This window comes from Podarcis pityusensis, assembly GCF_964106645.2.
Source record: "Podarcis pityusensis genome assembly, chromosome: 4".
NCBI lineage: Eukaryota > Metazoa > Chordata > Lepidosauria > Squamata > Lacertidae > Podarcis > Podarcis pityusensis.
In genome coordinates this window covers 77,852,924-77,868,152 of record NC_138027.1, presented here as the reverse complement: position 1 = coordinate 77,868,152, position 15,229 = coordinate 77,852,924, and the positions used below count along the sequence as shown (strand labels likewise).

General features: G+C 43.5%; 1 protein-coding gene across 2 annotated transcripts in view; it reads left to right on the top strand.

The window, feature by feature from the left end:
- Nucleotides 1-15,229, top strand: part of UXS1 (UDP-glucuronate decarboxylase 1) — a 41,785-nt gene that overhangs the window by 14,269 nt on the left and 12,287 nt on the right. For both annotated transcript variants that reach the window (XM_081003184.1, XM_081003183.1), the window contains exons 4-9: nucleotides 518-561; nucleotides 1,645-1,705; nucleotides 6,908-7,088; nucleotides 9,899-10,003; nucleotides 12,907-12,966; nucleotides 14,626-14,747. In XM_081003184.1, coding sequence (XP_080859310.1) covers nucleotides 518-561; nucleotides 1,645-1,705; nucleotides 6,908-7,088; nucleotides 9,899-10,003; nucleotides 12,907-12,966; nucleotides 14,626-14,747 — 573 coding nt within the window. The remainder of the gene's footprint in view (nucleotides 1-517; nucleotides 562-1,644; nucleotides 1,706-6,907; nucleotides 7,089-9,898; nucleotides 10,004-12,906; nucleotides 12,967-14,625; nucleotides 14,748-15,229) is intronic.

Below are 15,229 nucleotides of genomic sequence, written 5' to 3'. Positions count from 1 at the left end.
TCATAGAAAGTGGTTTCGTTGGGTGTTATATTGGAGTGGATGAAGTGAATATTGTTTACATATACCAGATGAAGAATCGGAAGTTCTTTAGTTTCCAAACTTTATCTTTTCTATCTCTTTCTTATTATCTTCCTTTTTTTCCCTTTTTCTCTATGTCTTTATCTTATTTTGACTAATGTTGAATAAAAAAGATATTTGATAGTAAGTTTTGTATTTTTCTCTATGAACATTTTTATTTTAAATAACAAACTGTGGCTTAATGTGAAAGTGCTGGTTCCCAAGGAGGAGATAGCATCTACCGGTACTTTGTTTTTCCCTTGTGCCTTAGCTCAGTGTGGCAACTAAGCCAGAGTTTGGCGTAGGGTGTTGTCTGAACCCAGGATCACAGCCAAAGCTCTCTCTCCTCTTTTAACTACGATCTGTAGTTTAAAAACAAATCTTGATTTGTTGTTCTTGCGGGGAAATATATTGATGCAAGGAAACCACACTGGGTGTTAACTGTCACTTTTGCCTTTAGGTTGTCGCGCCTTTAAGAGAGAAGATCCGAGAACTGGAGAAAAGGTATCTTCTAAAAGCCACGGCGACTGAAATGGCTTCAGATAGATGTTACATAGGGCATTGGGGACGCAGTGAAACCTTGCTTGACCCCACAGCACAGCAGCAGTGGAGCGGACCATAGCTCGCTTAATGCAACTCTTTGGAAATGGTTTTGCAGGTAGTGACAGATCAAGGAGAATTAACTAGGGCACACTCCCCTGTGTGTCTCTCAGTGCTGGAGCAACCAAAGCTGTGTCGGTGCTGAAACCAGGTTGAAATGAATGAATGCAAATTTTCTTGATCTAAGTGTGACTACGGTTCTATGGCTACAACCTTCTTGAGTACCTTTCCCGAATAAAGGATATGTTAATGACTGGGAGGTAGCTGTTTAAATCCCCAGCAGTCTAGGGAGTTTTAAATTATTATTTTTTTAAGTCATCGTGATCTAGATATTTAGAACTGTCACCACCTTCTCTCCCCCACTCCCTTTCATTGCATGTTTATATTTAAAAGTAGCCTAAAATAGAATGTACTGTTGCAGACTGATGGTACATCTGGCATCCAGCACTGTGTACCAGTGAAGCATTTTGTATTCCTGTTTTCATCCAGGAAGATAAGTGAGAGAAGCTGCAGTTCCGTTTACAATGTAAACAAAGAACTCGTGCTTTATGCCACGGCATTCGATATTAGTAACTTCTAAGGAGGCTATAATGTTTGATCACCTAAGTCTAATGTTGGATACAACTCCGTACAGTAGCACCTCGGGTTACATTACCCTTGGGTAACATAAACTTCAGGTTGCAAAAGCGGCAAACCCGGAAATGTTTCGCCGTGCGCACATGCGCAGAAGCGGTCTACTGCTTCTCCTCAGCTTGCGAAAACCTTGGGATCTGGCCGGACCTCTGGAATGGATCCCATTTGCAACCGGAGGTACCACTGTACTAATTTATTAATTCATATGTATTGGCTTCCAGGAGTTAATGGTTTGTGATTCTCTTATGTAATGTTTACTGGGCATCGTAGGATAAACACATGTGCCAGTGATAAGTCTTCCAGCTTCAATAAGGTTTAAAATTTCTCATTCTTCCATTTTGAAATGTTTCATAGTTTTACTCAGAAGTACCCGCCAGTGAAGTTCCTATCCGAAAAGGATCGTAAAAGAATTTTGGTAAGTTGGCAACTTGCTCAGAACTAATCGGTGACCTAAATTTCTGCATAGGTTTAATGAGAAGAAACGACAAGCTGGCCAATCTCTTTGTGGCATGGCACAGATTGAAAAGAAAATTCAGTGTACTTGTATTAGCTTTTTAGCTCTTCCTAATATAATTTTAAATTTTGGACGTAGTCCTAAGGATGGCATCATTAAGAAGCAATAATCAGTATTTGAGTACCCAATTCTGGACTGAGCACCCAGACACTGTGGAATTGTTGAAGCTAAGTGGGCATGGATTGTGTGCTAAGAGAAGCCAAAGGAAACCTCAAAAGGGGGAAAAAAATAAAAGATCACAAATGGTTCCTGTGAAGGAGAAAGTTTGTTAGAAAGAACATAGTTTTCTGTATTAAAAAGCAAAATACAGGCAACAGACTTGTAACTCAGAATTTGAGGGAGCGATGCTCTTACTGGCATAATTTTTCAAAAGATGTTCTTCATGCTGGTCCTTGCTTTGACTTATTTCAGCATCCTTCTTTTCCAGTGTTTTTTTTTTTTCATTTAATAACAATATTTATATGCTGCCCCATAGTGGAAAGTTTGGGTGGCTAACAGTAAATGTTAAACAAAACCATAAAATAAAAGATCATAATGAAGACAGCAGCAGAGGCTAAAAGCAATGTGCTCTCAGAAGCACCAGAAAATAGAAACTCTGAACATCTCCAGTAATTTCAGATTTTTGGAATGTTGAGATTAAAAGATTAAAACACCTGAAGAAGTATAAAGGCCTTCAACTAGTGCTCAAAGGAGTGCTCAAAGGAGTGCTAAGTAGGCACCAGGCAAGCCCCCTTGGGGATGACATTTTTTTAATGGGGTGCCACCACTGAAAAGGCCCCCTCCCCTCCACAATAACCGTAAGTGAATAGAAATTCAGCAGTGGGGCACCCTGGAAAAGCTGGTAGCTGTTTGAAAATGCACAAATTCCAACATACTCTCAAGGTATATTGAATTAGTTGCCAAAGTTTGTGGTGGCAGCTTCGATGGTTTCTAAAAGGCTTAGACAAATCTGTGAGCGCTGTTAGCTGTGACATCGGAGGCAGAGTAGCTGTGGTTGCTAAGTGCTGGAGACAACCTACTTCAGCCGTCCAGCCCAGGATGAAATTGCAAGGCAGAATTGCTTGCGTGAAAGGGACTTCATGCCAGAAGCAGTTTGAATCCTATGCGTAATACAGCCGTACCTTGGAAGTCTAATGCTTTGCCAGTCAAACGTTTCGGCTCCCGAACTCCACAAACCCGGAAGTGACTGTTCCAGTTTGCGAACTATTTTTGGAAGCTGAACATCCGACAGGACTTCCGATTGGCTGCAGGAGCTTACTGCAGCCAATCAGAAGCTGCGCTTTGGTTTCCGAACATTTTGGAAGTCGGATGGACTTCTGGAATGGATTCCAAGGTACGATTGTACATGCCTGTCTGCATGTATATAGTCTTTATGCACACTACCTGCACATTCTTAGAAATAGCCACATGTGCATATATCATGGGGCAAACTGCTACCGCATGATGAAATTATTTTCTACATATAATAATATAATGCTGCTGCTGCTGATGATGTAGTTTTCATTAAAGGTGAAAGTGAGCAACTGATATCGGTAGAATTGCTCAGTGTCAAACATCTAGAAAGCCGTTTGAAATGTGAGCCAAATGAACAGCTGACACCAGTAGAAGAACGTTGGCTGCCTTGAATCTCTAAATCGGGGTTTCCCAAACTTGCGTCTCCAGCTGTTTTTGGACTACAACTCCCATCATCCCTAGCTAGCAGGACCAGTGGTCAAGGATGATGGGAACTGTAGTCCAGAAACAGCTGGAGACCCAAGTTTGGGGAACCCTCCACTAAATAATGTGTAGGAGCTGCAGACCGTAAATGCAGACCTGAAATATTCCTGGTAATTAAATGACATGGAAACTAATTGACTCTTAGCTAAGAGCAATGTGTTGGTCATGAACTTTCCGTTAAAGCTGTGAATCAGAAATTCTGTTGATGTTACTGTGAGCACAGCATTGGACTCTGATTAAAGATTTGGTGGTCCTTTGTCCTTTTGATAAGCACCCTGTTGTTTGATAGAACTGGAGCTTTGTAGTTTTGGTGGAGTAAACCTAATATGTAGCAACCCAGGATTTTTGTGAGGCTTTGACACCCTGATTCTAAACCCATTTACTTACAAGAAGACCCATTGATGTCACCTCTCCCGAATGTGCTTGTGTTCAGCCCTTAAATGCAGTCTGGGGAGAAGTGCAGGACTGTAAAAACTGTGTGACATTGCTCAAGCTAAGAGGGTCTGATCTTAAGCAGTGAGTGTTTGATGTGAGACAGCCGGGGAGCCCATATGTACTGTATGCAAAACTGAAGAAGAGAACGGTAACCCCCAGAAGGTTATTTTTATCAGGATGAAGATGCATATCACACAGTTGCCTAGATTTCCTGAATGAGTGTGCTAACCTTTAACAGGTTGTGTCAGTCAGAATGAGTAGCTTGTGCAGTATGTGTTCATCAGGAATGGTTTTTCAGGAGGTGCGGGGAAGCAGAAAATGGGATTCGGACGAAATCAGGAGCCCTTCTACTCATACAAGCAAGCACTTGGGTTGCAATCCAATTGCTGTGGTGTTGTACAAGAAAGACACTTTCTTTTCATGAAGGTCACGTCTATGGATGGGAAGAACCACATTGTCAAGTAATTCAGTCAGTATAGGCAGTTCTGTGACTACTATTTGTAGCCTCTGGTCTGGTATTGAGTGCAAATCTCTTGGGTTCTGATTAACTAGCTGTTGGGTCCATGACTGGCCTCTGTGAAGAAGCATTGCCTTCCTCCAGGCTGATCCAGCAAACTTTCACTCTGACCCAGCAAAGCTGCTCTTAATTTACTGGGAAGGGTGTAGTGCAGGCTTCCTTAACCTCGGCCCTCCAGATGTTTTTGGCCTACAACTCCCATGATCCCTAGCTAGCAGGACCAGTGGTCAGGGATGATGGGAATTGTAGTCTCAAAAACATCTGGAAGACAAGTTGAGGAAGCGTGGTGTAGTGGTTGCCTCACAACACTTCTAGAATGGTTGGGCTTACAGATTTGGCTTTGAGTGCGAATTCATGAATGATCCTAGTGATGAGGTCAATGGGAGGCAGTTTCTTCCTTGAACACCACCACAGCAATGCATGTGTAAAGGAACATTTGTTTAGTTGTGTCCGACTCTTCGTGACCCCATGGACCAGAGCACGCCAGGCACTCCTGTCTTCCACTGCCTCCCGCAGTTTGGTCAAACTCATGTTAGAACAGGTGGGACCAACGCCATAATAGGTTGCTCGGACACTTTAGGGTATTGCTTCCTTTATGGCTGCAATAATTTGCAAAGTGATACATGGATTGAAGTATAACCCATTCAATACTGTGAATGTAAAATCCAACCTTCTGAGATGTTGGTGAGCTTAAAAGTGGGTGAAAGATTTCTCAGTCTTTATTAGATGGCTGGAGATGTATAGAGTCTCTTGCACACAACTCTCTTACTGATAACATTGTTGTCAGACATTTGAATCAAATAAGGGGAAAGTTAGATTTTAAATTGTTTGGCCTGTGAGGCAAGTTAAAAAAAAAAGTTCTTGGTGTGTGTTTAAAAAATATATGAATTCAGCAAATTTAATTCCCCCATTATGAAGTAAGAATCACTGTTGTGAATATATTAATTAACAAGTAAATAGCCAAGTTAGTGCATCGTTCGGTAGCTGTAAGAGTCTTCCACTGTTAATTGTTCAAAGCATTAGTAATCACTTGTAATCTCACAGCTGCTATTTGGATTGCCTTAGCGGAGTACCGAAATTGGCTGTTATGTAATTGACCCTTACGAAGTTGCCACATCAGACTGAAGCTCATTTGTTTTCTTCAGTGGTTCAATAGTGCTCGGTTATTTTCTATGCCCTTTGGAATGTTGTGTGAAATGAGCGAACTTTTAAGTGGCACCAGCTATGGACCGAGTGACCTATAGTTCAGGCTCGCTGTCTGTGCACTAAGTTGATGAGAGACACTTGCAGGAAAGATTGCAGCACAGGGAAAATAAGCATTTGCTTAAAAAATGCATTCCTTTCTTCTGGATGCATTATGTTTCTCAAGGTCCTAACCCGCATTGTGAAAATGAGGGTGTAGCAACGTTAAACTTATTCTGCTCTACTTTGGCATCTTCCATAGATTTGCCCAAATCGTGCTTCAGTCTGGTGATAACTGTGTCTGTGAAAACCTCCCTACCGCTATGGAAAACACTCCCATGCGTGGAAAGCTAGGCTGTCAGAAAGATGTCCAGATCAACACTTTTCTCCCTTGATATATCTCCCCAGATATATGAAAGTTTTCCAGATGCAGAGAGGAGATGTGGTTGTTGTTGTTTTTTTAAAAAACAAAACCATGGGAGTAAGTCAAATTGGCAATCCCATCATCGCAACCACCTGCAGTCAGACTTCCATTGCTATTTCTGGACATCTGCACCTGCCCTCTGAGTTAATCCACACCAGGAGTAGCCAGCCTGGTGCCTTGCAGATGTTGATGAACTGCAGCTCCCATCATCCCTATCCAATGACTTTGCTGACTGCGACTGATGAGAATTGTAGTTCATCTGGAGGGGAACCACGTCAACTATACCTGGCCCAGACAGATCTGATTTAAGTAGAATGGGATGCAAACCACACTGCACTGCAGGAATGCTTGCTGTTTTCTCACCCATTATTGGAGGGAAGGGATTGTGAAAAGAAGCAAGCATTTTGCATGATGGTCCTTGGTGGAAATCCTGTGTGGATCTTCCCTAGTTTTCCTTATTTCCATTTATTCTGGTGAATTTAGGGTGGCGTGGGATAAACCTCTATTCCTTGAGTTTGGAACATGCTGTTTTACCTACCTAACAGGAGGCATCATCCTTAACTTTTGACCTCCCAGGAACAACTTTGAGTCTCACAAATTCTGTAGTTGCATGAAGCGAGGAGTGAGATGTATCTATTACTACTCTGAAGCTGAATTTAAAACAAAAACAAAATGGAGTTATTTTTTCCCTCCCCTGCCCCTATCAAGATGTAAAAAAACAAAAACTCTGAAAGCTGCTGTTGATTTCATTTCATGTTTGTGGACTTTTTGTCTGGTGTTTTCCTTTTAAAAGAGAAGAAACATTTATATGCAAACTGTCCTAATGCAGATAACTGGAGGAGCAGGGTTTGTGGGTTCTCATCTTACTGACAAACTAATGATGGATGGCCATGAAGTTACAGTTGTGGACAACTTCTTTACGGGCAGGAAAAGAAACGTGGAACACTGGATTGGCCACGAGAACTTTGAACTGATTAATCATGATGTCGTAGAGCCCCTCTACATTGAAGGTGAGTCCCCCCGAGAGGACACAAGCTGGGCTGCTTCATGCATGAACATTAGGGACCTGTTTCTGTCGTCTCGTAAATGGCCACCTCTGTGTGGCTGGCAAATTCTGCCGTTTTCCTTAAGTCCACATGCAGTTGCTTCTGGGAGCATGTAAAGTACCACTGTCCTCACGGGAATTGGGCAGCTGAAGATACCATACCCACAAAGTTAGCCAAGAGGGGAGGACCATGGGCGATGTCACAGTGTTGTACCACACAAAGCTTGCCTGTGAGCACAAGGGCTTCTGCTTCTGCCACAGAACTCAGGGGACCCCTTTCCCTTCCCCATGGGACTCCCGTAGCCCCCCACCCCACCTCACCCTCAGTCTGATGGGAGATTGTGAGGAATCCCCACATTAGATTTGGACAACATGGGGAGGGGAAGTTCTGTTGCACAAATGAGATTCCTTGCACAACCGGAACAACTTAGTTTGAGATACCCTGTGATACCAGGGGCACGTTGAGGCTAGACATCTTACTTTTTTTGAATCTGATTAATTTCAGGCACTTTCTAAGTTTAATCCAATTTAAAATTGGGTGGGAACAGCGGGGAAGGGCTATTTCCCAACCACCACCACACCCCAAAATTCATTCACCTGCATCTTGACATCACAAGTACATAATACTGTGCTTCCTCAGTGAATTCATTGAAGTCACACTGGAATAAAATTGCTTGTGGATGTACTTGAGTTCTCGAATCTGCTCATTACAAAGCAAGTGGCCGTAGGAAACATGAGAACTGGTTCCGATTCTGTAACATCCTCATGGTCAAGCAGTTACAGAGGTTGAGCTGTTTAGTTCTCTGCTGCCTTCCCTTCCCTTTTAACTCTTCACCCATGCTGTTTTCACACTGTGACAATATGGGTGAAATTAAAAAACAACAACAAAAAACGGTGCCTATAATACTAAACTAAGCCATTACTTGGTGTGAATGACTTAATCTGTGGGCTCCTGGTGAAAAGATCACAACTGCTTACCTCCTCCTCTAGACCTGTTGCTGTGAGCTAAGCCATGGTTTGACTTAGTGTTATGTCTGAACCCATACTTGCGCCCCAAGCAGACCATGAGTAGTAACCCAGATTATGAATTTTCTCAACTAAGAAATGAGCCTCGGTTCTGACATAACACTAAGCCAAAACATGGCTTCGTTCACAGCTGTGCAGTAACTTAACATCAGGAGTGGAAGAGAAGCAAAACGCACCCAATCTTTTCACTGGAAAGCCCACACATTTGATTGGTCATGCTATAAACTATGGTTTGGCTCAGTGGTACCTACAAACCAGCATGTGAGCATTGAAATTATGCTATATATGTTGCCTTTTGAGGTTACACATGCCACATATGTAATGGTCGATATTGTCGAGCGAAAAATAAATGAGATAAGTGCTTTTTAGAAGCTGGAGTTATTTCATTAAGAAAGACTGCAGAACTTCATGAATCTTTATCTAAATGTACAGGAGGCACACACTGTCTTGAGAAGCGGGGGGAAACATTTGCCATGTTTGCAAGACTATAATATAAACGGGGGTTAATAAGATTCTCCACCTATCCCAGACTCCAGTTTAATTAGATCCCCTAACGACTTTGTTTCTGGATCATGGGGGTGTAGCTGTGCAGTTGGAATTTGCTAATGGTCTACAACACCTCCCTCGTACAATCAAATGCTTTTGGTTAAATAATACCGGTGGGACGCTATTAAACTGGCAGCCTGTTTTTAGCACGCAATTTCAGCCTTGGCTGGGTATGAATTATATAGTTTCTTTTTGTTGAGTATAATGAAAGGCAATTCCGGTGTGACTCTCTCTCAACAAGAAGATACTTCACAGTTCAAAGTGCTTGCTGTGTGTCTTTGACAAGGAAAAAAATTCCACAGAATGCGGAAATCACATAAGCCTGTTTAAATGGCACCCTTAGAACTGACTAGCCAAACTCTATAAACAAAGATTTCTCTGTAAAATTGTTTTGAAAGTCAGCTTTCATCCCAAAATGTTAAAAAGAAACCAGCGATAACCCATAAGGATTAAGTTAGTACTAGAAAAGTTTTTCAATAATTTTTGCATCGCTTCAGTATAATTGGATGAGAATTTGTCTAGGGAAACAATTCAAACCTAAATCGTTTGTATGTGAAATGGGATTTGGAATAAATATTTAATTGGTTGTACGTTCCGAATTGAGTGGTGTTTTTCTCCTCTTAAACTAAGAAAATGATATTATAAGTTTATATTCTCATCCCATTTATACCCAGCTTCCTAGTTCCGCACCCATAGGAACATGCTCATTGCATGCTTCACCTCTTTAACATATTCTTTGCTGAGTTTGAGATTTGAGTAGCGTGATGAAGGACAGTGGGACAAGCCTGCAAGTTGTAGGTCTCTGGGCTCTTCCAGATGACAAGAGAGATGTATCATACAGTAGTTTCTGGTTCTCTTATAGAGAAGAGCCAAAGAACATCCTCCTTTTGCCCTTTTAACGCAGCCTTCCGGCTATGCTTTTGTCTTGCCTCGCTTGTGAGTAGACCCTTGCAAGTAGGCTCTTGCTCATGAGAGTTAGAAGAAGTGATTGTCTCCAAATCTGGGCTGCTATTCACTCTTGGACTCTTGCCTTCCATTTTCTTCTGTCAGTTCAATTCTCTCATTGGCTCTGTTCCCACATCCAAGTGATCTGGCATGGTGGAAGTGTCCCTGAATACCTACAACTCCTTCCCCCTTTTTTAATCTCCCAACTAAGTTGGTGTAAAATAAACACTCTTCTCTCTTTTTGTCATTGTTTCACAGTGGACCAAATTTACCACCTGGCCTCTCCAGCTTCCCCTCCAAATTACATGTATAATCCCATCAAGACGCTAAAGACCAACACCATAGGGACGCTGAACATGTTGGGTGAGTCAGTGAATGGATTATGTGAAATAAGCAGCTTGACGTTCATTGAGATGGTACAGTGCATCGCTACTGACTTTTACTGGAGAAAAGCGCAGCATCCTGATTCCAGATGTTTGCACCTGTATGTCTGTTTGTAAATGACTTAAATATTCTTTAGAAACACCAGCAGGGCATTCCTTTTTGTTTCAAGTTGGTATCCCTACTTGAAGCTAAGTACTTGCATGCCATAACAGCAAGCCTTAGGGCAGGGGTGAGGAACCTGTGACCTTCTGGAGTTTGTTGGGCTCCAGTTCCCATCTACCTTAGCCAACATGGCCAGGGATAATAGGATTTGTAGTCCAGCCATCATGGCCAATGGCCAGGGATGGTGGGATTTGTAGTCCAGCCATTATGGCCAATGGCCAGGGATAATGGGATTTGTAGTCCAGCAGCATCTGGATCGACACAGTTTCCTTATCCCTAATTTTAAGGGAAGTCAAACAGTATATTTTTGCCATCCTTCAGTCCCAGGGTAGCCACTTTCATGAACAAGTGTGATGGGGTGAACCAGGGATATGCCCAGTGATGCGGACTGATGTCATTACAAAGAAGATGTTCTTGGCACTTGAGGATAGTGCAGGATATTTGCCACAAATAACTTCCTATACCATCTCAAGTCACTTTTCATGCCATTCAGCGAGTTCTAAGAGCTGGCCAAAGATGTATTCTCTTGACTTCCTTTTGCAGAAATTTGGGGTTCTTGGTAGTATCCTTACCTTATTATATAGACGCGGACAGGCCATTAACTGTTTTGGATGCTTGTAGTCTTATACCAAGTAGCAGGGAATTTCTTGAAGCATTCAGAAAATCCTTAACTATGCTTTCATGCCTGTTGTGCTAGACTTCCAAATGGGCAGGATGAGAGTAAGCATTTTTGGGTATTTCATTTTGCATTTCTGTCCCATCTTTTGTTCCAAGGAGCTCAAGGTGTGGCATTAATAATAATAATAGTAATAATAATAATAATAATTAATATTATTATTATTATTATTATTATTATTATTATTAACAAATTTTATTTATATCCCGCCCTCCCCAGCCAAAGCCGGGCTCAGGGCGGCTAACAACACTAAAATAGTGCAACATTATAAAAACATTATAAAAATTAATTAAAATCAAAATTGATGGCAACCATAAACTAAAGTTTTGTAAAGATTGCCAAAGGAGGGACCCTGACCAAAGGCCTGGTGGAACAGCTCTGTCTTGCAGGCCCTGCGGAAAGATGTCAAGTCCTGCAGGGCCCTTGTCTCTTGTGACAGAGCGTTCCACCAGGTTGGAGCCGCAGCCGAAAAAGCCCTGGCTCTAGTTGAGGCCAGCCTAACCTCTCTGTGGCCTGGGACCTTCAAGATGTTTTTATTTGAAGACCGTAAGTTCCTCTGTGGGGCATACCAGGAGAGGCGGTCCCGTAGGTACGAGGGTCCTAGGCCGTATAGGGCTTTGAAGGTTAAAACCAGCACCTTAAACCTGATCCTGTACTCCACCGGGAGCCAGTGCAGCTGGTATAGCACCGGATGAATGTGATCTCGCAGCGAAGACCCCATAAGGAGTCTCGCTGCGGCATTCTGCACCCACTGGAGTTTCTGGGTCAGTCTCAAGGGCAGCCCCACGTAGAGCGAGTTACAATAATCCAGTCTGGAGGTGACCGTCGCGTGGATCACAGTGGCTAGGTCAGGGCGAGAGAGGTAAGGAGCCAACTGCTTAGCTTGGCAGAGATGAAAAAATGCCGCCTTTGTTATAGCTGCAATCTGCGCCTCCATGGAGAGGGAGGTATCGAAGATTACACCCAAACTCTTAACGGACGGTGCTGGCACTAATTGCAATCCCGCAAGAGATGGGAGTTGCCCCCTCAATCCCATATCGTCCCGCCCCAGCCAGAGGACCTCTGTCTTCGAAGGATTTAACTTCAACCGGCTCCCACGTAACCATCCAGCCACAGCTTCCAAGCATCTGATCAGTGTGTCTGGGGCTGAGTCAGGATGGCCATCCATCAACAGATAGAGTTGGGTGTCATCAGCATACTGATGGCAGCCCAGCCCAAAACTCCGGACAAGCTGGGCGAGGGGGCGCATAAAGATGTTAAAAAGCATTGGGGAGAGTATCGCACCCTGGGGCACTCCACACACCAAGGAGTGGCAGGATGACAGTTCCCCCCCAAGCGCCACCCTCTGTCCCCGACCAGAGAGAAACGAGCGCAGCCATTGAAGGACTGTGCCCTGGATCCCCACGTCGGCAAGGCGGTGGTCCAGGAGTTCATGATCGACCATGTCGAAGGCTGCTGACAGGTCTAGAAGAATCAGCAGCCCCGACCCGCCTCGATCCAGCTGCCTGCGGAGATCATCTGTTAGGGCGACCAGAGCCGTCTCGGTCCCATGACTAGCGCGGAAGCCGGACTGGAATGGATCCAGAGCTGATGGCTCTCCCATTCCCCATTAATCCCCGCAACAACCCTATGAAGTAGTTTAGGTTGACAGAGGCACGGTCTAATCCCCAAAAGCCACATGTGAAGTCCCTCTTAGCAAAAACAACAAAGATGGCACCCATTGAGACGAACTCTTGCTAAAGCTTGTGCTGCAATAATGAACCTCTTTATGATGCCACAAGGCTCTCCACATCAGTTCTGCAAAATTACAGGAGGTCTGCACTGCTGGAGTAATGCAGAGCCACTTTAAAGCATAGTTTTTAAGGGTGTTTTTTTGGGTCAGAAGTTAAATTTCGGCCTGAAAGCTTTTACAACAAAGCCTGCTACTGAATGGAATGTGGAACTCCTGGTTGCTTCGCCTCCTTTGGTCAAAATTAAATTAAGATAAGCGTGAGTTCGTTCATTTTCACTAAAGTTCACCCTCTTTTTTTGTTTTTCTTTTAAGGGTTAGCGAAACGTGTTGGAGCTCGGCTTCTTCTTGCATCTACCTCTGAAGTATATGGAGGTAAGAAGTGGACGTGGCAGTGGCTGATTTGGGAGCTAGTCTTTTACTGAAGGGAGAAGGCCTCCAAGCATAGTTTTAAGCAAGGCGGGGAGAGCTGGCAAGGGTTTTTCTCCATCTGCTACGTTTTCCTTCACATTTGACCCCCTGCCCTGCAGTCAATGGATCTTACTATGCTTTTGATGAAGATATTATTTTAAAATGTTCCTTTTTGCTCACCTACACAAACAAAAAGCTTGATCTTCATTTTAAAATCTAGGGGGTATTAATTTCCATGGATAACTGGGCTTGATAGTGTGACTTTTACCTCAGTACTCCAGGATCGATCCCTCCTCTACCTTTTCAATATACTACTATCCTTTTCATTCTTTGGTCCCTATAATACTTTTACTGCATTCAATGAATAGAACACCAGTGCATGGCGTAATATGGCTTAGTTGACGCTGCCCCATAAAGCCTTGATTTGGGAGTTTCTGATGTGTTTCCTTAAGTCATCACTGAAGTATGTTTAGATGCCACCTGCTTGGGGACTATTGCATTTGCCTTAGTTTTTTCCTGTTGTGAAGGTCCTGCAAATTAAGCAGAATGTTCAACTTGCGTAATATGTGATTATTGTACCACTGTGCTAATGGGACATCTGTAGGGTATGTGTCTTCCTGTGAGTTACTCTGGCCTAGCAGTAAGCAAACCTCTGGTCATTTTTAGCAAGTCCCACCCACCTGTCCTACATCTGATGTCATATATGACATCACGTGTGGGGCAAGGAATGATGGGGGGGGGCAAAAGGGCGGTTTGCAGGCACATTCATAGCCCCATGCTTTTTGCAAGCTGATCTTTGGTGCTTGGATGGGAATCATGCTGAATTCATTTTCCTACCCCAGTTTAGCCTTTCTCTAGCCATAAGTCTTTGGGAAAGCATTTTAGAAGCTGAGTGTGTTTCCGTTAAATCTTTTCAGACCGAATAAAAATGGCCAGCTAGTTCTGAATAACTTCTTATGTGACAGACTATAGGAAGCATTGACGTTACTCTGAATGGGCTTCATTTGCCCCTCGTGGAGCTGGTGAATGCCCAAGCTTTGCTCTGTAGTGTCTTCACATTGCATCCCATATGTGGTCCTTGATTGGCTGGGATCACTCAGGGAGAAATGAAATGGGGGAAATGGCATCAGAGCAACAGCAGTGGACCGAACAGGATCTGAAAATAGCCCCAGCAGTAGGAACAAGGCTTTATAGAGGTGGAGAGTGTCACTTCCTTGAAATTGATATTGTGGCAAACAGAAGCCTAAGACTCAACCCTGGTACCCACTACTCTGTAGAGCATGGGTAGGCAAACTAAGGCCCAGGGGCCGGATCTGGCCCAATTGCCTTCTAAATCCAGCCCGTGGACGGTCCGGGAATCAGCGTGTTTTTACATGAGTAGAATGTGTCCTTTTATTTAAAATGCATCTCTGGGTTATTTGTGGGGCATAGGAATCCGTTCATTTTTCCCTCTTTAAAATATAGTCCGGCTCCCCACAAGGTCTGAGGGACAGTGGACTGAAAAGGTTTGCTGACCCCTGCTGTAGAGAGTCCCTTAATAGTAACCCTTTCTGTGCTGCTGAATAGTGAAACTCATTATCGCTCTCTCCCTCTCTCTCTCTTTCTCCCTCCCCCACTCTCAAGATCCTGAAGTTCACCCACAAAACGAAGATTACTGGGGTCACGTGAATCCCATAGGACCTAGAGCATGTTACGACGAAGGAAAGAGGGTTGCCGAAACAATGTGCTATGCCTATATGAAGCAGGTAATGATTGTGACATTTGGCCGGCAGAATCAAAAACGTTCAGAACCTGAGAGCTGCAACACACGATATAGAAATACAAGGTCACTTAGGTGGTGTGAGTGAATGATTCTGGTGAAAATCCAACATTCTCTCGCATGGAAGGATGCTGTACAATTGGTATAGACTGCCTCCTATTCCTGGTAGTGCTTGGGTTCCAAACATGGTTTGCTTAGAGGCCGAACTCTGCAATATTAGTTTTGTTGGTTTGCTTGAAGTGTTTCATGCACCTGACAGTCTAGTACATGGGTAGGCAAACTAAGGCCCAGGGGCTGGATTCGGCCCAATCGCCTTCTAAATCCGGTCCGAGGACGGTCTGGGAATCAGTGTGTTTTTACATGAGTAGAATGTGTGCTTTTATTTAAAAAGCATCTCTGGGTTATTTGTGGGTCATAGGAATTTCTTCATTTTTTAAAATATATATATAGTCCAGACCCCCACAAGGT